Source organism: Vespa crabro, chromosome 8 (genome assembly GCF_910589235.1).
Source record: "Vespa crabro chromosome 8, iyVesCrab1.2, whole genome shotgun sequence".
In the NCBI taxonomy this organism is placed as follows: Eukaryota; Metazoa; Arthropoda; class Insecta; order Hymenoptera; family Vespidae; genus Vespa; species Vespa crabro.
Window position 1 is genome coordinate 4,064,232 of NC_060962.1, and position 25,692 is coordinate 4,089,923.

Genomic DNA, 25,692 nt, shown 5'->3' on the forward strand with positions numbered 1-25,692 from the left:
ATATACCAGCCATTTTATAATATGAAGTAATTCGTTGAATTTCAGTTCACTTCGAATGACGTCGAATCGATTTTGAAATGTCACACATTCATATTTTACTTCCATCGTGAATTCCAACGAATTTTAATTAATAGTAAAACACGAGATTTGAAAAAGAACGGTGGGGAGGGAAAGAAAATAGGAAAAAAAAAGAAGAAGAAAAAAGGGGGAAAGAAAAAAACTGAAAGAAAAAAGAAGAAGACGTTTGTCCATACGAAAGGTCGTCTCTGGACTTTTAGAGAAAACTTGTTTGTGCCAATTGATAAAACGCAAGCTGTCCACCGGGAAATCTCTTTGTTAGTTCTCCGTTCTTCGTTTTTCTGTTTTCCTTCTTTTTTTCTTTTTTTTTCTTTTCTTTTTTTTTTGTTTTTCTTTCTTCCTCTCTCTCCCTTTTGATTTGTAATCGTGTAAACAATGCACCTACAGCTTTTTTCTTCTTAGCGAACGAGACTGTTGTTTTAATTTCAACGAATGATAAGACGAATGTCGTTTTAATTGCAATACTGAATGTTTAAGAAAAGATAAGATCTAGATCACCGGAAACAGATTAATTTCTTATTATTCATTCGATCTCCTTCATTCTTTTTCCTTATCACGAAACGTCTTATTTTTTTTTTTACTGAAAAATCTTTAATCCAGTTTCTTAGTACTTTTACTTATGATATATTTCTTATTGAAATATATATATATATATATATATATATATATGTATATATGTATATATATATATATGTATATATATATATATATATATATATATATATTCGGATAAGGAAAGAGTATATACATATGAAATATTAGTATTTCAAATAAATACATAATCGCCGTACATACGTGCGTATTAATGCTAATGATTATTGGAAGATAAGAGAATAGTTCGATCTAATTTATTTTTAAAATGTAAACATCATAATAGATAATAGATAAATAGATAAAAATAGTTTATAATACTTTTACACTAAATATTAATACATTCCTTTGACTTTTCTACCTTTGACATATTAAGAACTCTTAACTTTTCTACGCTTACTATCAGAATTAATTGAATTTCTTTCAATCACGAACAATGCCCTATTACATTATCTCGCCCACGTATTTATTTGTGACACATCCGTTCATTTATTTATCGGATCATTTCATTTGATTTTATATACACGTCTTTTTCATTCGTTCAAATAAAAGAAGGAGAAGAAGAAGAAAAAAAGAAAAAAAAGAAAAAGAAATCATAAGAAAAGAATTACACTTCATTATTTTTTCTCATTCTGCGATCAGTGTAATATTTATAATGCTCGAGACCGAATTAAAAAAAAAATGAAAGAGAAAGTATTTTACATTAGAATGTTATTCGTTAAATTGTATATAAAAAGAAAAATATATATATATATATTTATATAATTAATGTAATTATTATATCCGCAAACATATCAAAGTATATATAATGTTATTACGTGTATATTGTATATAGTAGATCCATAATACTTTGAAAATAAACGTCGTAGATTCTAATTAATAATAAAACAAACATACGATTAATCTCTTTATTTCGTGTATACTATTACATGTACCTACTTAAGTTCAAATTAGCCGAAGGCTTTTGAATTTCTACGTAGGTATCAGACATAGAACACGGCGGAACTTTCATGTCCCAGCCTTTGGATTACCTCTGTAACATCGTAATGTGTTTCATAAAGTCGTCTCAAGGCACGTTTATGGAAAACTTCTTGCAGTTCCCTTTTGCCTCTCCTCTTGGTGCACACAAAATTGTTGATTAGCAAATGTACTCATAGTTGGAATACAGGATCTCCTCTTTGGTTAATTTGAAACACTAAATTGCTCCCTCTTTCTCTTTCTCTCTCTCTCTCTCTATCTCTCTCTCTCTCTCTCTCTCTCTCATTCTCTCTCTCTCTCTCCCTCCCTCTTTCTCTTCCTCTTTCTCTTTCTCTTTCTCTTTCTCTTTCTCTTTCTCTTTCTCTGTTTATCTATCTATCTGTCTTTCTCTATCTCTCTTTATGCATCAAACTCAAAACTTCGATAATTTAACGACCTCTATATTTGTTAGACAAGAGAGTTCGTGAAATAACTTCAACGATTTTGAAATAACATACTAAAATAAAAACATTTACCGCATACTTGTATTATGTATAAAACAATTTTCAATTCTACATTTGTTAAGCACATGCAACAGAAAGTTGGAAATCGTAAAATTTCAAATGTAACTTTACTTTTAGTAAATTCCATTAGCTATACTGTAAACGCAAAAATATCGTATGGTCGTTTATTCTTTTCCTTTTTTTTTTTTTTTTTTTAATTAATATACACCTAAATGATTTTAATATTGTTTCATTTTAAAGCGCTCACTCGTAAAAATTTTTAAATTCTTATTTCAATATTATTCAATCGTAAGTTATTCGTCTTTTTTGTTTCGCCAAAAAAATTAATTCCTTTTTAAAGAAATATTATTAAAGGAAGATAAACAACATGTATAGAACTTCGAATGAAAAATCCCTTATTGTTTTAAATCGAGTTTAGATTTTATAATTTGAAATAATAATTTGAAATATTTCAATTGTAAATTTTACATAGTTCCTCTTGTTTCGACGTATCATATATAATTTCGACGAAAGTAATTTTGCTATTTGTTTATTTCTATGGTAGGAGAAATATTCCCACTTTGTTTCTTTCTCTTTCTCTCTCTCTCTCTCTCTCTCTCTCTCTCTCTTTCTTTCTCTCTTTCTCTCTCTCTTTCTCTCTTTATCTCTCTGACATCTTTTATCCAATAGCATGCATATAGACGCGTTCCAATAGTTCATTAAATCGCTTTGTCATTAATTCGTTCGTGTATTTGCATTTTTTATTGCTTTTAAATTATTGATTTCATGTCTATAACAAAACAAGTCCCAAAAAAATTTATTACTTTTCTCCGATTAAATAAATACGATCGCTTACTCTTTCCACACGATTCAATTAACTGTCGCTTATTTATTCCTATCGTCGTGATAATATGCAATTCGATTGTAAATTAAATGGAAATTTATTTTCACTTCGTTTACTGAGATAAAGGAGAACACAGGGTCGCTTGTATTTCATTATTTTTTCCTTTTCCATTTAATTTTCTTTTTCTTTTTTTTTTTTTTTAATTCTTCCAAAATATTCTAATTATTGAAAAATTTTTCAGGAACATAGAAATAAACGAAAGAATGCTTAAAAAATATTTGCAATCGTAATGATCAATATTTCGCTGAAAAAAAAAAAGAAAAAAAAAAGTTATTGTATCGTATTACACGACAAAAAAAAATCAATTATATGAATATTATCGTCATTAAGCATGATCAGTCATGTTTGCTTTAATTTAAAAACAAATCCTTTATAACAATTATTAATATGACAAATAACAACAAGATTAATAATAAATAAATGAAACAAAAGAAATGGTGAGTAATAGAAAATAATACAAAATTGTATTAACTAACGAGCTGAATAGAATTTGAATACGAAGAAAAGACTTCCGAGTGAAATTAACGTTCTTTCTTCGATAAATTCGTAATTCGATACATTATTCCGGGAAATTTTATCAGCTCGTTATCATAAGTAAAGCAATTTGTAAGATTTCCAAGGAAAACTTTCGTGGACGAATAAAGAGTAAATAAAGGCAGAACTAACGGTATGGTCGTGCTATTGTCGTCTCCACAAACGAGAGAAGTCCTTTCGAGTACGAATATTCGATCGACCGAGAAAAAGAAAGACAGAGAGGTAGAGGGACAGAAAAACAGAAAGACAGAGATACAGAGAAACAGAAAGACAGAGAGAGAGAGAGAGAGAGAGAGAGAGAGAGAGAGAGAGAGAGAGAGAGAGAGAGAAAGAAAGAGAGAGAGAGAGAAAGACAATCGATGTACACAATCGTTGAATAACGACTACATGAAAAATAAACGAACTATTGGAATCCATAAATAATTTTCAATGTCGAGATTGAGCAAAGGATTCGTCGTTATCAACAATATAATTTCTATACTTTTCTGTACAGTATATCTTATACATATATACATAATGCCGTATCTAATTTATATATATATAAATATAAATATATATATATATATATATATATAATAATTAAGTGGTTTATTATTAATATATTCTTATACAATACAGATAGTACGATATAAATAGATATATGTATCATAGATAAAAGAAGTATAAATATATATTATTTAATTATTATATTATACATATATATATATATATTTATTTATTTATTTATTTATTTATTTATTTTATATTATATTATATTTATTTAATATAATATGTCGAATAAGATGATACGCTTAATTTAATAGATTTTAGAAAGAATTTTAATATCTTATAAAATATCATCAAGCATATTTATATTGTGAACGTCGTCATTTATCTCGTTTTGCGAAAATTCGAAGATTGATTTTGATTAAAGAAAAAGGCTCGGACGAATTTCTCAAGTATTCTCTCGTTGCTTCAAATTAACCTTTTGACTTTTTCAAATTCATTATATCTCTATTTACAAGTACGTAAAGGAAGACCGCCGAGCAAATTTCTAGAAATTCATACAGTTTGTTCGTATCCGCGGATAAGCGCGTCGGAGGTTTACTTAGTGAGTTAATTGGAAAACCGCGTTGGTGAAGTCCTTTGGAAATTTAACTAAAGGACTCGCTATGAACGCGAAGACCTCTCCGAAAAAGTATTACTTTTTCACCCAATGTGCCTCTCTCTCTCTCTCTCTCTCTCTCTCTCTCTCTCAATCTATTTCTTTCTCACTTTCACTCTTATTTTAGTCAAAGTCATTAACCTCGTTGATAAATTTACTTTGATCTTAGTACCGAACAATTTTGTAAAATGATTTTATTTGAAATCATAATTACCTTGGTTAAGATTTAAAATTAAAACATTTTAAATATCATTTACACACATATATATATACATATATATATATATATATATATATATATATATATATATATGTATATGAGAGAGAGAGAGAGAAGAAATTAATGAACACTAATTTATTAATCGAGAATGAAGATTTTTGCATGAATGCTTATACAGAACGAGCATAAATACACAAATGAAGTTCAAATATGAAATAAAAAATAATCATTATATTTATTTCATTATTTGCACATTTGATAGTTAATATCTTTTACTTTTATTATTTACGAATGAGTAAATCTATTGTACACAGTTAGCTTGAAATCGTTGCAAATAAAAAAAAAAAAAAAAAAATCGCGTTAACGAAATGAGATTATATCGGTAACGATATAACCAACGTCATAGTATTTATAATCGCAATGACACGTTTAGACGCGATGCGACGCGACGATTCGATATCGCGGAAAACGCATTAAATCTTATCAACGCGTTTCACGAACGATCGACCGAATATATGTGACACGATTTTCGCTTTACCCACGAAAAAGAAGCTTCTTCCGCGTGAAAGAGATGCTCAAAGAAGGAAAAGTAGTGGGTAAAGGGAAGAAAAGGGGGAGGTTGCCTGCCATAAACGAGATAATATATTTATGGTACCCGGAGTGAAACATATTGCTGGGGAGGTACATGTATACACATATACATGCGTATACAAGAAAGGTACGAGCACAAAACATGAAAATGCATATGTGTCTATATATATGTGCATACTTTAAATATATACATGCAGACCGTACCATTTGGAATGATGATAAATCATACGGGCCAATAAAAGGCCTTTCAAGTTATATACACCGTTATATATATACACACACATTCATACTTTTGTGTTAATTATAATATTTATTATTAAAAAAGAAAGAGAGAGAGAGAGAGAGAGAGAGAGAGAGAGAGAAAACAAAGTGGACTTTTATTAAAAAGAATTGTTACTGTCATAAAAATTCAAATAGGCATCTGCAACTACCGTGTAATTGTTTTTATCATGATTTATGGGTACTATACCTTAACATATATCTATTGTATTATCCTCTATATTGTTTATTATATTTAAATATTCTTTTATTAGAACTTAAACAAAATAGATATAGATGAAATAGAAATACCATAGATATTTAATAACTAAAGAGATTGGAAGGTCCGATTGCTCCTTAGCAATAAAATTCAACATTACCGATCGATCTCGATATTTGATGCGTTTCTAATCTTGATATCCTCGTCAATGAGATTATATGTGCCACGGACGAAGTAGTTGCCGTACTATTAGTCCCACGGAAATCTCAATGTAATTATCTTTGGGGGCTGCAATCTCGGCCCTCGTAATCGCTTTCTCGAAGGTCGTCGTTCCTTCCAATACTGATACTACTATCTCTAGATCGATCCTCAAATATTAGCAATCCTCATATTAGATTACGAGATATTACTGATAAATCGAGACGTTTTTATGATAAAGTTATTAATAAATGTTTCTAATCATATCATATATATATATATACGGTTTAATTTCTACTAATAATCATAATAATCATTGTATAAAAATGATTATAAAGATTGACTAAGTACGTTAAATGTGAATTTTTCATTAATCGACAATGATCTAAGATGTATTAATATCGATCAATATAAATAATAATTTAACTTACAAGATAGATAATTTAAATTTCATCAGAATCGATGAAGAGTAATATAGATAATAAAAGAAGTAACCTAACGTGATATAACACGTTCATTAAGGACACTATATCCGTTCTAAAATCATTGACTCGTAAGTTTTCCCGTTTTATCGAGAAAAAATGATAGTCGATGCGAATGAAAATTAACACACATTGATTATTACCGTTTTACGATAATGCTATTGGTCCATGATACCTTCGGGATATTTACTTATAGTTGGGCTATGACCACAATGTTCTGCAAAATTAAATCTCTATGGAATCGTATTTTAAATAATGTTCCGAAACGAACAATTCACCAACTGCCTTCACCATTCTCCTAGGTAAGATAATAATTTTGAATAAGAGTACATTTCACCTTAATTATACTAGCTTTATATCGTTCCAAAATAAATACTGTAAATTCTTTTTAAAGAAAAATAGTAGAACGTTTATTATGTTCTCCGTTGACCAATGAATTTTTTAATAGTTTTGTTTTTCCCTCTTTTTTATATTTTTCTTTTTTTTTCCATTAACGTTAACTCCGATCGCTTAATACCAAACGAGAATTTCTTGAATGTTTCGTTATTAAAAAAATAAAAGTTGACTTTCGGAAGAAAATAATAGAATCCATAGCTACGTATCCCCTATTACACAGAAGAAAAATTATTCGAAAACAATTTACACAATAACTATTTGATACATGTTACATAATATATGTATATATATGTATGTATGTCTGTGTGTATATGTGTGTCGCATAATTTAGGATCTTCTTTTTTTTTAATTTTTCTAATTTTTATATAACGTAAAATTTTTCAGTGAGTTCTCTTTAAGAAATTATTGTATGTTTTATGCACAAAAAAAAATGATCCCGAGTTTAAGATTTAAATGTATTGAAATATTTAAATAAAATAATTTTTTATTTAACGCGTGTTGCGAGCCATGCGATGTAATATTTTTTTTCAAAGAAAATAAAAGATTTAAAAAAATGCCAAAAAGCCATTTTCTTCGTTTAAATCTTCATTTTATTTATTTTTTTTCTTTTTCCTTTTTATTGAGACTTTTCCCATCAAAATCGGTCAAGAGTTACGGCTGGATTCATTGCTGACGTAAACCATTATAAAACTGATGGTGATAAACAGCATTAAACAAACGCGTTAAACACCGCACGTATATTCCTTATCATTTTAAATAATTTTATGAGATGACTATAAACAATAATTATTGTTTGTAGATAATTTCAATCATAAATAATATGCTATATATATATATATATATATATATATATATATATATATATATATATATGAATAACGCACTAATTCTAAAAAATATTTCTAACGGTAGATCATAACGTAGATAAATTACTTCAATTTGCTTTTGACCCTGAATAAAATAAAAATCTTTCCAAGTTTGTTTCCTGGATCTTCCAAGATACAATACGTAATAGAAAGCTTGGAAAGTATAGTATAACGAAACCTCGAAAGTTATCGATACACTGGATTACCATTTAGTAATAGAAAACTTCGGAATTCGCGTCTGTTTTTAACATATTCTCAAAAAGTCCTATAAGATCTTGTTCGGCGAATTTATTTAGAAAAAACTCACTTACAAAAGTTCAATATTTCGAGACGTCGATCGTAAATCTGTTCAACTAGAAAATTTCGTTTAAAGTACCGATAAGTGCTTAGTTCGACAAAATAAAAGTTTTATCTACTATCTGAACACGTTGCATTATTTAATAATAATAATATACGTATATATTTCAAAAGATTTTTCTTTCTACGCTATTACATAAATATATCATTCTTATTCCTTTATCTTTAAGCACATTGATTTTAATTAACTCTAAGAATATAAATAGTAAAAGAAAGTAAATAAAGAAAAAAAAAACAATAATGATCGAGACTAATCATGGTACTTATTTAGTAATTAAAAGAAATCTACAACAAATGATATATTGGAAAAATAAATTGAATATTATATAATACCTATATTTTTATATTATATATATATATATGCACATATTATAATCTGGGTTTATTATGAAATTGACGATCTAGGACATAGAAAAAAAAGAAATATATATATACAAAGTATTTGTGTAGCTATTCCATATCGGATAGTATCTTCCCATTGATCAAATCAAAACAAATAAATTAAAATATAAAAAAGAAAAAAGAAAAAAGAAATAAACGGCAAAAGAAATTTAGCAGCTGTCTCGAGTGTGAATGAAGAAAAGCGTAAGCTCGAGAAAGGTCAGCTGCGTGGTACGTTAAGCGATTTACCAAAATTGCTCCAAGTTTCAAAGTGAATTACGGGAAAGCCTGGCTTTCCGAATAGTTTAGGTACATTTCCTCGAACGATGGCGGCAGTCAAGCGAGGAAGAACTTACCGTCTGGAAACGTTTGCTTAGGAATATCTCCAGCTGAAGTCCGTGAACTGTCGAGAAGAGAAAATCTGTTTCGATTCTTTCGGTTTCGAACCTTGTCTTCTTCTTTCAACAAATTTGTATCTATGAACTTTTCTTTATATATATATATATATATATATATATATATATATATATATATATATATATATATATGTATATATATATATATATAGAATTCTGTGATGCCCATATTTAATATACAAAGTGCCTGTAATAAAACGAAATGTTGTTAATAAAAAAGAAAGTAAACAAATCAGAAGATTCAATTATGAATACTCTTATTATAAGATAAAAAAAAATTAAAAAGTGAACGCAACTCGTTCACTTTTATTTATTTTGAAAAAATAAAATTCAAATCATAATTATTAAGAATTTTTCTGATATATATTCTGTTCATTATTATCAATGGTAAATGTTATTATATAAAAGTAATGTTGTAATAAAAGAAATATTAAGAATCTTTAAAAGCGTGAATAAGAATTATTGGAATAATAAAGATTTCCACTGTGTATACTTAGTTATATATAAAGCTATCTATATCTGATTATTGTTGAAACTTTTTTTACGATTGCCTGATATATTACGATTCCCAAGTATTTTTTTCTTCTTTTTCTCTTTTTCCTTTTTTAACTACGATTCTTACTTACTTTGTTCTCTCCTAATTCATGTTCCATGCATCTCTTGAACGTGAAATTTTTTTATTACCTTTTATAACAAGAAAACACTTTTAAGACTAACACCCTCTGCCATTTTATCTCTCAGCCTTTATATTCTTCCTGATAGTAATAAAAAGAAAGAATATAAATAACCTTTCTGAAATCCGAACAATCTCTAAGTACTTCTCGAAAAATTTATGAATTCATAATGACTATGTCTATAATTGGAAGAAAAAATTAATCACTTATCTTTACTGATTAATCTTGTTAATTGTGTTTGATATGTATACTTGTCATAAAGAAAAACCATTGCCATATAAATTAAAATTTTAAGTGAAAAATAAGAAAAAAAAATTATTCGTAAATTTAAGTCATTTAAAAATATTTTGAATTATCAATCAAATATTTTTAGTTTTATATTTAATATATATATACACATATTTATCAGTAAGGATAATAAACGATTATTTATGAATGAATTAAGAATATAATTTTTAAGAGATTTAGAAATTTGTAAAACCACAAGACGTCAATCCGTCCGATAATTTTTATCTGCAGAAATGTAAAACTGACTTGTAGTCGTGACCAAAGTCGTACTGAACGATACACCATACCCCCGGTAAGCTCTTAATCTCGTTATCCCATTACCGCATAATGTTCGCCAGCACATTATGTAGCTATCGTTAACTATGCTGGTAACCTTTTAATCGACGAAAACGTTTAGGATGATGCTAAACCCGACGTCGACGATCACTCTAATAATTCAGAAGCACGTACATGTCGGATTGCGATACCATTAAGTTACGCTTGTTCGCCAGCAACTATTCTAATAATTTAGAACTGAGTTCTCAGAAATATCGTCATCAAAAGTGAACTACCTAATTCGTTTGTTATCGAAAAGTATTAAAAGGGAATTTTAATAAAATTCACATTTAATATTCAAGTTGATTATTCGATAATAAAATTAATTAAATAATTAATGATTATATATATATATATATATATATATATATATATATATATTATCACTAGATTTGAATGTTAATCGTATACTTAATCATATATGCGATCGATGATTGATAACGGAGAATAAATCTTTTTTTTTTTTTATTATTATTAAGTATTACTTCAATCAATCAATCGATCGATCAAAAAGTAATCAGAAAAAGTATCTCATTAATTACTGTTCGTACTACGCTGGTAGAATCGTAGAAATCGAACGATTACACATATAACAACGGTCTTGCAAGTCAGCAATTCTTCCGATAGCAGGAACAATGAAACTGGGATGTAGAATGAGATAAAAACGGTGCAGGATAGGAAGAAAGTATGTGTATGTGCGTGTGTATTGGAACTATGTAGCGAGAATGAGTGGAGAAATAGAGAGAGAGAGAGAGAGAGAGAGAGACAGACAGAGAGAGAAACAAAGACAAAGAGAGAGAGAGAGAGAGAGAGACAAAGACAGAGAGAGAGAGAGAGAGACAGACAGAGAGAGAGAGAGACAAAGACAGAGAGAGAGAGAGAGAGAGAGACAGAGAGAAAAACGAAACTCGCCAGTGTGCACGGCCAGGCACGATCCCACTTAATTGGTCTCTTGTAATTTAAGTTAAGCAAGTCGTAAAATTTGAATCGTAATTGCGTGCATCCGTTACATACATACATACATACATATACATATATGTACAGGACTAGATAGGAATATGCACATAAATGTGGTAGTTCTCGCGTATACATAACTCCCGTACAATATTCAGCAATATATTGCATACGTGACTAATCGAAAACCATTTCGATGAAGCAATTACCTAATGCTCGCGCATAATCCTTGACCCCTTTTATCTTTTTTTGCTTGTACCACTTCTAACAAAACTGGAACAAGCAAAAAAATTTTCAAACAAAAAAGAAAAAAAAGAAAAAAGCCTACAATAGAACGTAAACAAAGTATTTTTTTTTTATAATAATATTATATTATTTTTACTCCTGTATTTATAAATATGATAAAATGAACAAGTCTATCGAAATATATTTATAATATTTTACTATTATCCATCTACATTAGAGTATCGTATTGATTTCCAATAAGATATGTTTAAAAAAAAAAAAAAAACAGAACTATTTTTTGTAAGTCTACAAATATAAAGTCTACGTCATACTTATCGCATCTAAGCAAACAACTTTCGTTGAAAATAATTTTTTAATCCTTTTGCGCTGTGAGATCACCTCTGGCGTAAAACTTCATTTAGATTTATAAGACAAATCATTAGGGAATAATATTAATTAAAAAATTTTTTTCAAAATGTATATATATATATATGTTATGTATTCTACACGAATTATATAAAATATTGGAACACACAAGGAAAAGAAAATGAACAGAAAGTCAAGGACATCGAGCAAAGAGTTAGGTTAGAAAGTTAGAAAAAGTATTCGTTAATATAATAATTAACGAAGAGTTAATATTTATAAATCAATTGCGATAAAAAAAGAAAAAATCAATAATAGAAAATTATCATAATATAAATGAAACGTGCATGTTATATTATGTTAAAATAATATTTTATTATTCACGTAGCGTCCTGTATGCTCAATAAAAAAAAAAAAAAAAAAAAAAAAGAAAAAAAAAAAAGAGAGAAAAAAAAGAAAGAAAGAGAAAAAAAAGAAAAAAGAGACAAAAAGAATGTACCAACGTCCTTTGTAAAAATTCTTATCATCGAGCAACGACGAGACGCGAATACCCGAAGAAGCTAACGTAATGGAGAAAGGGAAAGAAAGAGAGAAAATAAAAAGAAAGGAAGGAAAGAAAGAAGAAACGAGGGTGAGTACGAGGTCGAGTAAAAGACGTCGCCGGTTAGCCCCGAGGTATCGATTTGGGCGAGCATCCAATCAAGAATAAAGACACTATGGAGACGGTATAGTGCGTGATTGCAAGAGCCATGGAACATGCGCGTACCCATTCGACTAGCTTATTCGCATAAACGCCATGACCTCTTCTTACGTCTTATTAAATTTGTATCATTGTATCTTTACGAAGAAGAACGAAGAAGAACTTGAAAGGTTTCGTTAAGAATTTCTTCCTTGTACTTAACAAACTTATTTACTTGCGCTTGGTATAAGGTTTTCTTTCTTTTTCTTCGTTTTTTTTTTCTTTTATTTCTTTTGTATCTTTCTATTATTATTATTATTATTATTATTATTATTATTACTTATTTTATTATTATCGTTATTGTTATTAAAAGTAAAAACCGTAAAACATAAATTTTATATTAAAGATTAATTAAAACATTTTGAATATCTCTATGATGTTATCCCTCGATACGAATTCCTTTACTAAATGAACGAACGCATTCAAGGAATTCGAGGGATATGCCAAACCTAAAGCTAATCACCGTTAAATTAACATCGTTGGAACAAAGCCAGCTTCCTCAAAGGCTGTTATTCCATTGAACGCTCGTAATAGTGTTCTCTAATGTTGACGATAGCCATCTTTATTTTCTTCGAAGTTTTCTCTTATCATTAAAAGACAATCATTATTGATCGTTCATTCGATCAAACTTTTCAATGAATCATGATTAATAATGATCAATTTCTCATTGATCATTATTGAATATGAATAAATTATATAAATATGAAATACATGATACGAATAAAAACAAAAAAAAAAAAAGAAATTACTTTCCGCTATACATTATAGATAAAAAGTTAGCAAATAAGATGCTCGATTAATTCTCTATTAAATAAGTGTTACATATATATAAATATATGTAGATAACCTTTATTAGCTTCTCAATGAACGTCTAGCGCGTCAGTACAAGAAATTTTCTTTAGTGACTATGAATAATGCGCATGAATAAATAATAATAAAAAATTATATACACATATATAAATATATATAAGTGAAAAGAATATGATATAAATAAATAAAAAATATCTCAACTTGTATTTATCTAATAATTTATAAGCTAACAAGCAGAATGTTTAATTAATTCCCTAATTAAATTAACTATCTTGTATCTACCTTGTTTGTATATTTATGATATAACATCAAGCGTATTAATCCTGGGAAAATGGACGCTTAAGTACGTCTCGCGAGCAAACGTCTAAGCCTCGTCCGCGTCTAGTCCCGCTTCTACTCTTACTCCTTCGCTTCGAAGAGATTCAGCCCTCAGCCCTGTTTGTCTCCTTCGTATGGACTGAACATCCACGTTGGTGACAGAACGGTAGAGGTCTAAGGTACAACGTAAATCCATGTTTACTATGCTAATACTTAGAAACTTGCCGGTTGAAAGGATGCAGAGAAACGTCCCATTAAATATGCAGGGCTACTTGCGCGTACTTTGCGGAAGGGAATCGAGTAAATGTGGAATGTGCGTGTACGTGTATGTATGTATTTGCATATGCGTGTATATGTGTGTGTGTGTGTGTATGTGGGTAGGTATACGCGTAAGTAAAGCAGAGTAAAAAAATAAATAAAGATGAAGACCGACAAAGACTCGTGAGAGATTTTATCGCGAAATATAGTTTCGGAAAGAAAAAAAAAGAAAGAAAGAAAAAAAAAAGAATAAAAAAGAAGGAAGAAAAAAGAATAGCGCAGTACAACTTTTTAAATATCTTTCCTTAAGGATCAACAAAAATTTAATTTGTAAATAACTTTTTTAAAAAAAATGTATTCAATAAAAAGATCTCTCGTTAGAAGATTATCATATCGATCAACTACTCGGAAGATAAACAGAGCTTATTTAACAAGATGAGGAAGTTGAATTTCTTCTAAAAGTACATACCAAAGTGTTCTAAGTTCAATCGTTACCGAAGAAAATCTGCATAAGAAGTATAATACACTTAAGTTGTTTTTCCTTGAAACCAAGAAATTCCATTTTCTTTGCGAAACGTTCGGCGAGATAATAAAGATAATTACTTAAATTTTTCGTTTCTCCTTGGAAGATCTATTTATCAGCCTTTCTTCTTTTCAAATGATTAATTAATTAATACGACGTTTTAAAAATTATAAACGTCTTCGATAAAAATTGTATTGGAAAATATATTTATTAATTTTACATTTGATTACATAAATAAACGATCGAACGATCGAAAAAATAAAAGAAAAAATTCGATCGTTTCTGATTAATATCTCTTTTATAATATCGAGAGAAGTTAACTTAGAACTTACTTTCAATTTTTCATTTTTGCGAGAGCAAAGAACTTTTACCTTCGATTCGCAAACTGTATGCGAACAACTCCAATTGACGTAGTGATAGTAGAAGTGAGATACCTAGTATAATAAAATCATAGAAACATCGGCAGTTTATCTGAAATCTCATAGATACCTTCGAACTTTTGACCTTTAGATGTATATACAAAGGAACTAAGATCAAATATACCGATAAAATTGATGGAGTTCGCGAGAGACACGATACGAGATTTTTATCATTGTATTGTACGAATAGCGCATCGAATGAGATGAAGAGAGAAAGAGAAAGAGAAAGAAACAGTGAAAAGAGAGAAAATTTGTTATCGTAAAAACAACATCAAGATTTCGACGTGACATTTAGATATAAATTTCGCGAATCAAACAGAAACTTCCTTCCTTCCTTCCTTCCTTCCTTCCTTTCTTTCGAACCTTTTTAAAAGAGATGGATATCTCTGTCTGTATCTCGAAGAAGTATTCAAAAGCGCGATAGGATAATCGATCAAGATCCCGGACGTAAGAAAAATCGAAGCGAGAACCGTCGCAACGTTTTCTCCTACCAGTCAATATTTTTGCCTTGGAACGTTTCTCCCTACGAGACAAATTTCCCCAAGTTCGACTGATTTTTCTTTCTCGAACTTGCATTCCCTTGCTTCATTTTTCCTCCACTTCTCTCTCTCTCTCTCTCTCTCTCTCTCTCTCTCTTCCTTTCTCTTTCGTATGCCTATATATATTCTTTGAATTATTAATTGTACAGTACGTATATAAAATAATAATAATAATAATAATAATAATTATTATTATTATTATTATAATAATAGTATGATGAGGATAATGACAAACAATAACATTACTAATTATAATATTATTAATAATAATAATGGTAATGATAATAATAATAATAATAATAATAATAATAATAAAAATTTGAATTATTCATGAAATGATTCATAATAGAACAGACGGATTTATTTAAAAGAACAAAAACAAAAGAAAAGAAATACATAAACAACAAAAAAAAGAAAGCATTTTGATTACCACCAGAGCAATGCGAAAATGTTTACAATAGGAAACTAACAGGAACAATAGAGAATGAGAATGGAAAAATGAAAATATAAAAGTGATAAAGTAAAAAATTAAAAAGATTTGTATATGTATATATACTTATTTATCCATATATATATATATATATATATATATATATATATATATATATATATATATATACCTATTAATTATTAATTCGCTTAAATGACTCTTTAGAAATATTAATGTAAAAAAAGTAGCACATTATTACAAAAGTTCGTAAGGCTCCATAAGTCTATCTATATATATTTATTTTTCTCTTTTATATTTTTCGACGTGTGCTTTTCAAACTACATACTTTTATAAGGAACACAAATTGATAATTTTTAAGCAACACGATGTTAAAATCTCTTTCTCTCTTTCTCTCTCTTACTTTCGAGTTATTTACTTTTGTCCCTCTTACTTTTCCACTCGGCGTCCTTCCACAACGTCTTCATCGAGTCAACGAAGGAATCGTCGATCTTGAAAGCTTTTAGAAATTTCAACGCGAGGCTTGCAGGAACATTTTCAGAGAAGAATGAAAGGGCAACGGTGGAAGCTTTTTCGCGGCTAAACAAGCTCCGCGAGAACGCCAGAATATGAAAATGTCGTCGTTGGGCGATAAAAAGCGATTATTCCATTTAAATTCGTTATTTTATATAACATAAGCGTCGTCGTTTTGAATGAGAAAATGCTTTTATGTTTTCTCTTTCTCTTTCTTTCTCTCTCTCTCTCTCTCTCTCTCTCTCTCTCTCTCTCTCTTTCTCTCTATCCCTCTCAATCTCTATCTCTATCTTTCTCTATAAAATTTTTTTGTACCTTTTTTCTCTGTTTATTTCGTTATCAACCAACAATATCCATAATTAAAAGTTTTCTAATTTGTTTTTACGCTCTACCACAGTAAATAACATTTTAAAATGTATCACTAATTATCGCAGACATTGTACATACATTAAATAGATATACTTGAGCCTGTGATTATGAAAATGATTTAAGTAAAAAATTTAACAAAAATTAATTCATTTCTTATCTAATACTTATGGCAATGAACCAATTGTACGTATTACTGTACGATGAAATAATTTTTATTAAATTTTTCATTTAATCTATATATTCACAATTGTTTATCTATATATTCACAATTGTTTGTATTTATTTATAATATTTATTTCTTAATGAAAAATAACACTATCATTTACGAACAATCATATTCAATCATTTTCATTCGGATATAAATCTTTTATTTAATATTTATTTCTTAATGAAAAATAACACTATCATTTACGAACAATCATATTCAATCATTTTCATTTGGATATAAATCTCACAATGTTAATACAAATTTGGAGATTTCTATTAAATCCGACATTCAATACCTACTCAAAGCTCGAGGGCGACATATGATTGAGGATATCACGATTGCTATTACTACTACTATTATTATTACTAATAATGTTATTGTTGTTGTTGTTGTTGTTATTATTATTATTATTATTATTATTATTATTATTATTATTATTATTATTAATATTATTATTATTATTATTATTATTATTATTATTATTATTATTATTATTATTATTATTATTATTATCCTTAATTATTCTCAACACAACATATCGATACAATAGTACAGAATACATTATGTTATTAATTACTTTTCAATTTCACGTGTGCTCGATTTCATGCATGAAACATCACCACTATGAGTTATATTTGATAGCTACATTAACGCAAGAAGATCGACGGTAGAGTTATAAATCCGTTCGCCTACATCATTCACGCTTTGTTTCACATATTATTGCAAATTTTAAGAGATAACATTGATATCGATTTATTTTTCTATGATATTGACTATTATTTATATTACTATTTTATCATTATCATAATTATACGCGTTAAAATAAATATTATTGTACCATTGGGTCGTTAATTAAAATTCATAGTCATAAAAGAAGAAAAGAAAAAACGGAAAACAAAATAACAAAACTAAATTAAGAAAAAAATATAAATAAAGCCATATTATATATTATGAAGAAATCTCTTAAAAATCATATTACTATTTTTTTTTCCTTCTTTTATTCCTTATCACTCATTAAGTGTTCATCCAATTTCATGTATTTATTCACAGATAATTTTTTATTTATCCTCTTGAAATAAAATATTCTAATCAAATACACTCACCTAACCGCACTGATGCGTTCACAATTTTTTCATATCTTCCAAGTGACACGTGATACACGTGATACGTATTATCATACCATTTCTATCACCGCACAATTGCACATATTTGCATTTCTTTAATGCAACATAGGTTAAGTTTGGATATGTGTATCCTATAATAATGATGCATTTCTGGGCGCATAAATATTATTGAATCTAAACAATCCATGATAGATTTAAACTTTTTAGTATCCGAAGCGAGACCCTTCAAACTAACATAAACCATTCTCGCTTGATATCTTGACATATGCATCATCTTTCATAAAAACTTCGCTCTAACATGTGTATACGCATACATATCTAAAGTATATATATATATATATATATATATATATATATATATGTATATATGTATACATATATATATACCTACATAATATATATTGTACATTGATAAGAATATCCAATATGTACTTACTTTCTTAGATTTCCATCGTGTATTTTTTGTTATCGGTAAAAACGTTCGCAAGAGATCTTTACAAGAGAGTCGCTATACGGGATTCTCATTATTAGCAAATGCGATCCAAACTCTTTTTCGAGCTGACTCGCGTTCGATCTTTTTACATTTATCAGCGCGAAATTTCCTTCGAGAGAAAAAACTACTTGCTGAGAACTTGCGTTCTTGGAGTTTTCACCATTGCAGCTGGGTCCACTTTGAGATTTACCTTCTAAGAGGAGGTTCACGAGACGCGCGTTTCATCATTTCGATATAACTAAGATACCTAAACTTACTCTTACCAAGAGATACTCCTTTGGTTTCTCTTCCTCTCTCTCTCTCTCTCTCTCTCTCTCTCTCTTCCACTTTCCTTTACCACTGGTATCTTTTGACCAACTCTACTCCTCGTGGAATTATACCAAGGTCTTAATCAGGTAAGTACCTTGTTGGCGAAGTACTTTATAAACTTACTGTCATATCCTCTATAACGAGAAACTTTTTATTCATATATATATAATACAAACAGATGTATCTATATGTATACCGATAGATGTATACATACATATATATTTGTAAATTATTTGTATATTTTGATAGATGTATGTCTATATAGATATATATGTATATACGTCTGCATTTATCAAAGTGTACAGATAAATTTACATATATATATATATACATGTGTAAATATATTATATATATACATATATACGTATGTACATGTATATATAATATACAGATACATTTACATGCATGCATGTATACATGTAAGAACATTTATCAGAACATACAGATACACCAACTTACATAGAATTTATATACCTTAAAGTAAAAAAGCAAGTTAAGATAGCTTAATCGATTATTCGTTGGTGTTCACGTTTTACGTGAAAGCGATCAAAAATGGTTCGCTCCATTTATCGTAGAACGGCGAACGAACGCGTGGCATGTGCATCTGTGTGCACAATACATATAGTATGTAAGTACCTGCATATAAGTACTTACGAACTTATACGATACTTCCTAGAGCCTTCGTTCAAGAGAGATGGGCAGGTCCAGGAACGATATTCCAAACTAATACCTTAATCCCAACGACAATGGCTTTTACGTCGAGCGAAGCTTAAAGTTGCCGTCGGAGTTATCCTCCCACAACTTCGATTTCTCATTTATCACTCTCTTTTACTCTTTCCTTTCACATAGACTTTTTTAATTTTCCTTAACGAAACTGTCGTATTTTCGATTGTACTCACAATTTTCCATCCTCCCACATATTTTGCATCTTTTTTTTTCTCTTAATAGTCTATATGATTCTCTTCTTCTTTTTTTTTTTTCTTTTTTCCTTTTCTTTTTTCTTTACTTTCGATTAGTCGTTGAAAGTGAGTTATAAAAAAAAAAAAGAAAAAAAAAGAAAAGAAAAAAAAATAGAGAAAGAAGAACTATACCGCGCGAAAGTTCTGGTTATTCTTGCAAAATTTCTGTCTATTTTCAAAAGCCAGTCGTTCTCTGGATTCTTTCTATTCTTTTTTCGGTCACAATCTTCTATCTCTTCTCGCAAAAAGAGAGAACAAGAGAAAAAGAAAGAAAAATAAAAGAGAGAGAGAGAGAGAGAGAGAGAGAGAGAGAGAGAGAAAGAGAGCACTATAAGGCATAAAATGGACTGACTCGAAAATAGTCTCCATGCGTACAAATGCCTGATCAAATTTCTGTACCTTTCTTTTCCCTTGTCATTCGCGACGAATTCGTATAACATTTCTTACCTACGACAGGAATTTCCTTTTACCTTGAGACCCTTAGCACTTTAGTTAATTAAAATCCGAAAAGAAAAGCAAATCCTTATCACGCCCTTTGTTCATACATTTAAACTAATTCTGAATGAAAGCGAGAGAGAGAGAGAGAGAGAGAGAGAGAGAGAAAGAGAGATTAGTGAGATTGTCGATTATTGCAAATCTTGCTATAACCGACAATATTTTCTCAATTGAGGTGTTTTATTAAAAATTTTAATTATTCTACATAACTGTTGTCTTTTAATCGAATCAATTGACAATATAATTAGAGATATATAAATCTTAAACGCAATAATCATCTTTTTCAATTCTTCTTTCGACTGTTATTTCTCAATAAAATTGATTGTAAAAAAGAAAAAAGAAAAAAAGAAATATTGTTAGAGCTTTACGATTTTTAGGTGAGAGAATTAGAAAGAAAAGAAGTACAAAGGGGGAAAAAAAAAAGATGGAGGCATACGTACTAGCCAGATACGAGTTCACGCGAGAGATTCCAAAATTCGAAATGCGCATTCGAATGCGATCGAGTCTATTGGCTACAAAACGCGACGGGCTTTTATCAGCCCTCTATGTTTTTCCGTCGGGTTCAATTTGTCGAAGCTTTCGACGGAGCTTTCATCGATGTTGCATAAATTCGAAAGAACATACGACACGACATTCACGCATCCCAGCATCCGGATTTATCGACTCGTTCTCTTTTCTTTTGTTTTCTGATTTTTTTTTTATTTTCCTTTTTTTTTTATTTTTATTTTTTTTTCAATCCATACGTATACACATATATACATACATATATATATATATATATATATATATATATAAAAATATATATCTATGTGTATATATATATATATATATATATATATATATATACGTATGTATGTATATATGTGTATGTATATTACGAACATACAAACACTTGGACATAGATAAAACGAATTAGTATACTAATCCGGTCTCGCTAATCGAGGGAAAACGGTATCACGTCTTCTGCTCAAAATACGATGCTTTATCGCGAACCTCGGAGTCCTCGGGACTGTCCATGCAAATCGATATGTTAATCAGGATTTAGCTACAACTACCTATCGTAAACTTGCCAGTTGGTCCAATTCCTATGTTTATGTCCTACGAATTAGAAGCTTGAAATCGCTCAATAGGAAGTTACAATGCGTATAAAGCTATAGATACGCATAATAAAAAGCATAGACTGGAATGAATGTCAAATCTATTATGCGATTTATATAATTTTCAATAATAAATATTTCATCCATTTTTTTATTTACACGATATATGTACATATATATATATACTGCATATACATATATATATATATATATATATATATATATATATAAAATTTTGTATATATATTTTTGTTTATATATGCAAAAAAAGATTATTGATTATTGAAAAGATATTGAGAAAATAGAATAACTATATTGAGAGAATCAAACAAAAATATACTGAAAAAACAAAATAATTACTTATCAGGTTTGTTTGATTGAAAAATTGAAATAAAATATTATATTGTTTAACTGTATCCAATTTTTCGTAATGATATTTGAAATTTATATTTTCATAATAATTAGAGAAGTAAAATTCTATTATTTCTTTATATTATCACATCGTATTCTTAATATAAAGTTGGTATTATTTCACGGACTTCGAGACGAATAATTAAATATAGTATATATTTGAAATAAATATTTCAATGGAGAATTGTATTCAATTCTATTGAATTAAAAAAAGAATTAGCAAGAGTAAAAGAAAGAGAAAGAAATAAAGAGAGTATATATATATATAAAGAGTAAAAGTAAAATAGAGAAGCCTTTTCCAAAAACAAAGCAGGATGTTGACCTTACGTCTAGCCCTATAGAAAAGTTACAGTGAACTCTTCGGATTCCGTCATGCAGTCATGATGCATTGTCAAAGGGAACTCCAATCTTGCTTTTCAAACGTGAAACGATGCGGCTCATTGTATGGAACAACGAAGAGGAAGAGGAATTTCTCTTCCTCTAACCAGCTTTTTGACGTACAAATTGTATATAAATAACATCTTATTCTATTTCCTAAACAAATGATACCTTTCTATAGATTTTCCTTCGAATGAACTCACTGTTAAAGATCTACTATATAAACTACATCATATATAATACTAAAAATATAAATCGTACCGTTGAAAAGCCATTCAATTTTCAGCTCTATATATATATAGAGCTAAAATATATATATATATATATATATATATATATATATATCGCATTCAACATCGAGTTGAATATCCAGCGATGTAAATGGCCGTTTCTGGTAATAATCGAAGCAAAGCAGTGTGCAAACGAAAGAGGAAGAGAGAGAGAGAGAGAGAGAGAGAGAGAGAGAGAGAGAGAGAGGAGAGAATGAGAGAGAAAGAGAGAGACTTCGAATCAAGCATAGTTCGCTTTTGTGTTACAGGCATGGCGGAAAGTGGTAGGAGACATCCGGTTGTCCTTTACATTCACGGTGAAAGCTACGAGTGGGGAAGCGGAAATCCTTACGACGGTAGCGTCCTAGCCAGCTATACCGAGCAAGTGATCGTGACGATCAACTACAGGCTGGGCGTGCTAGGCTTCCTGAACGCCAACGTGGCGCCTGAAACGAAGGCGAGGGTGGCGAATTACGGTCTGATGGATCAAATCGCGGCTTTACACTGGGTCCAACAGCACATTGCACTTTTTGGCGGCGATCCCGAAAACGTTAGCCTCATGGGACAGGGTACAGGAGCTGCTTGTGTCCATTTTCTTGCTATCAGTCCAACAGTCATAAGAGGTAAATCTTTTTTTCTTTTTTATTTTGATATAATTATTTTACATTTTAATTACAATTACTTTCCATATAATATATATATATATATATATATATATATATATATATATTATTTTTATAACAATTTCGTTTTATTTATTTTTTCTTTTTTTTTTTAAGATACGTTCTCAAATAAATATGAAGTATCATGAAATATACCGTGATATTTATCGCTTTTATTACGTTATTGATTTGAATTTAACACGTAAATATGTATTTCTCTAAAGAATGGGAAAAAAGAATGGCTTGAAATATAAATTAAAAAGATCGAACGATAGACGGAAACATTCTGACAAATTAATTCAACTGAAAATTGTTACGAATAATAATATTAACCCTATATTGACCCGTATACGTACCATATAGTTAAATAATTTTGATAATATGTCATAGCTGTTATCTTTTAATAAATAAAATAATTCGAAAGCTCTTAACAAATTTAAAATCGATAAAGATTTATACATTTTTATTTAGAATTTAATATTCTTTGAAATTTTCATAACAAAAAAGAAAAGAAAACGAAATGTGAAATATTTCATTTAAAATTCATTTAAATGGATACAATGCTGACGTAAGAGAAACTATAAAAAAATATTGATAAACAACATTCCCTTCGAAACTATGTAACGTTCGGTTAGACAATAATTTTTCTTATAATATAATATAATATAATATATTATATAAAAGTTATACAAAGTTGAGAGCACGTTATTACGTAATATCAGTAAGATGAAACCATTAATAATTTTTCCCTTATGGTCAATCGATTATTTTTCTAAAAGAATATGGAAAGCAAAAATTTCAAAATTTGTTACTTGTTACTAGAATTTCTTGTCTCATTTTACATCGGCAAAAATTTCTTTCGTGAAATGTCTTTCGCGACAGTTCGATTTCGCGTCCGTAACGAAATAATGCGCTTTGTTCGGCACAAAGCCTTTCGTCTCGATCGGAAAGCTCTCCAAGTATCGAAGAAATCGGATTTCATAGGAAAAAGCAGAACGGAGTTATATGTCCTTGAGAAAGATAAAGAAAGGAGATTGTTTCATAGAGTTGCACAGTAAGTAGACGTACAGACAAATGTTACTATTGATCTCAAAAATACTATATTATTATATATATCAAAGATATAATGATATCATTAAAATATTATTTTATTTTAATTTGAATAAACGTGACTTGGATAGTACCTTGTATTACTTTAATCGAACTTTCATCTTTCTTCTTTAACGTAATTAATTAAAACGCTTGACAATTCTTGACAATTTTATTCATTAATAAACTTTACAAAATTTTTTCTTTTTCCTTTTCTTTTTCTTTTCTCTTCTTTTCTTTCCGATATAATTAACGTTAAAAAACTACAAGTTCATTGTAGTATACCTTTAGCAGGCTAATGTTTCAATTCTCTATCTCTGTCTCTGTCTCTGTCTCTCTATTTCTCTCTCTCTCTTTTTCTTTCTCTCTTCGTTCCTTCAAGTTTGCGAAATTTTCAAACTACTTAAGTATAAAAGTGATCGAAGTTATACCGCTTACCCCGTATACTTTTAATAACGTCAGAAAAAAGAAAGAGGAGACCGGCATAATCATTGAATAAAGTTTCGAAAGAAAATGATACATTGATATCTCTTGCGAAACAAACGTTTCCTTAATCCGAAAAACTATTATGATTGCGTCGAAAAATGCGAGAGAATGATAAAAAGATTAAAAAAAGAAAGATAGAGAGAGAGAGAGAGAGAGAGAGAGAGAGAGAGAGAAAGAGAGAGAGAGAAAACAGAGAGAGAGAAAAAAAAACAGAGAGACAGAGAGAGGGATAGAGATAGAGAGAGGAAGGTAGAAAGAGGAAAAGATAATGAAAAGAAAAAAATAACTAAAAGAAAAGGAAATGAAAGGAACGGAATAAAGATGAAAGAAAAAAAAAGATAAAGATCGTACACGCGCGAGTGCGCTTTCATAATAGGTAAAAGTATTTTCCAATAGAGATGAGATAAGGAAAAGTTCGATGGCAACCATACGGATAAAGAAAGAAAAAGAATAAGAAGAGAGAGAGAGAGAGAGAGAGAGAGAGAGAGAGGAAGAGAGAGGAAGAGAGAGAATAAAGAGTGGATAGAGATGAGTAATATTTCACACACATAATATCGCGATAGGAGAGAACAGAATCAAGATCTTACAAGGATTCGATATCCTCTTCTTTTTCCAAGAGGTGAGTCTAACGCGATCAGGAAGTGCCGCTACCTCGAAAATGTTAACCGTGAACTCGACCACAGTGAGTGTGTTCGTTCGTTTCTCGATGAAGATGTTAAGAAAGATGAGAGCAATATCGAAAGGGCAACGTGTTACCAACCATCTAGCTACACGTGCCTTCGTTCATCGAATTTTACCGTATTACCGTTCAAAAAAGAAAGATTGAAAATTCTTCAAATTGCCAATAATATTTTCTATTGT

At 29.2% G+C, this 25,692-nt stretch overlaps 1 protein-coding gene across 5 annotated transcripts in view; it reads left to right on the forward strand.

Annotated features, from left to right (window-relative positions):
• The window catches only part of LOC124426272 (neuroligin-4, X-linked), a 232,320-nt gene that overhangs the window by 150,232 nt on the left and 56,396 nt on the right, over nt 1–25,692 (forward strand). For all 5 annotated transcript variants that reach the window (XM_046967760.1, XM_046967762.1, XM_046967761.1 and 2 more), the window contains exon 6: nt 22,864–23,217. In XM_046967760.1, coding sequence (XP_046823716.1) covers nt 22,864–23,217 — 354 coding nt within the window. The remainder of the gene's footprint in view (nt 1–22,863; nt 23,218–25,692) is intronic.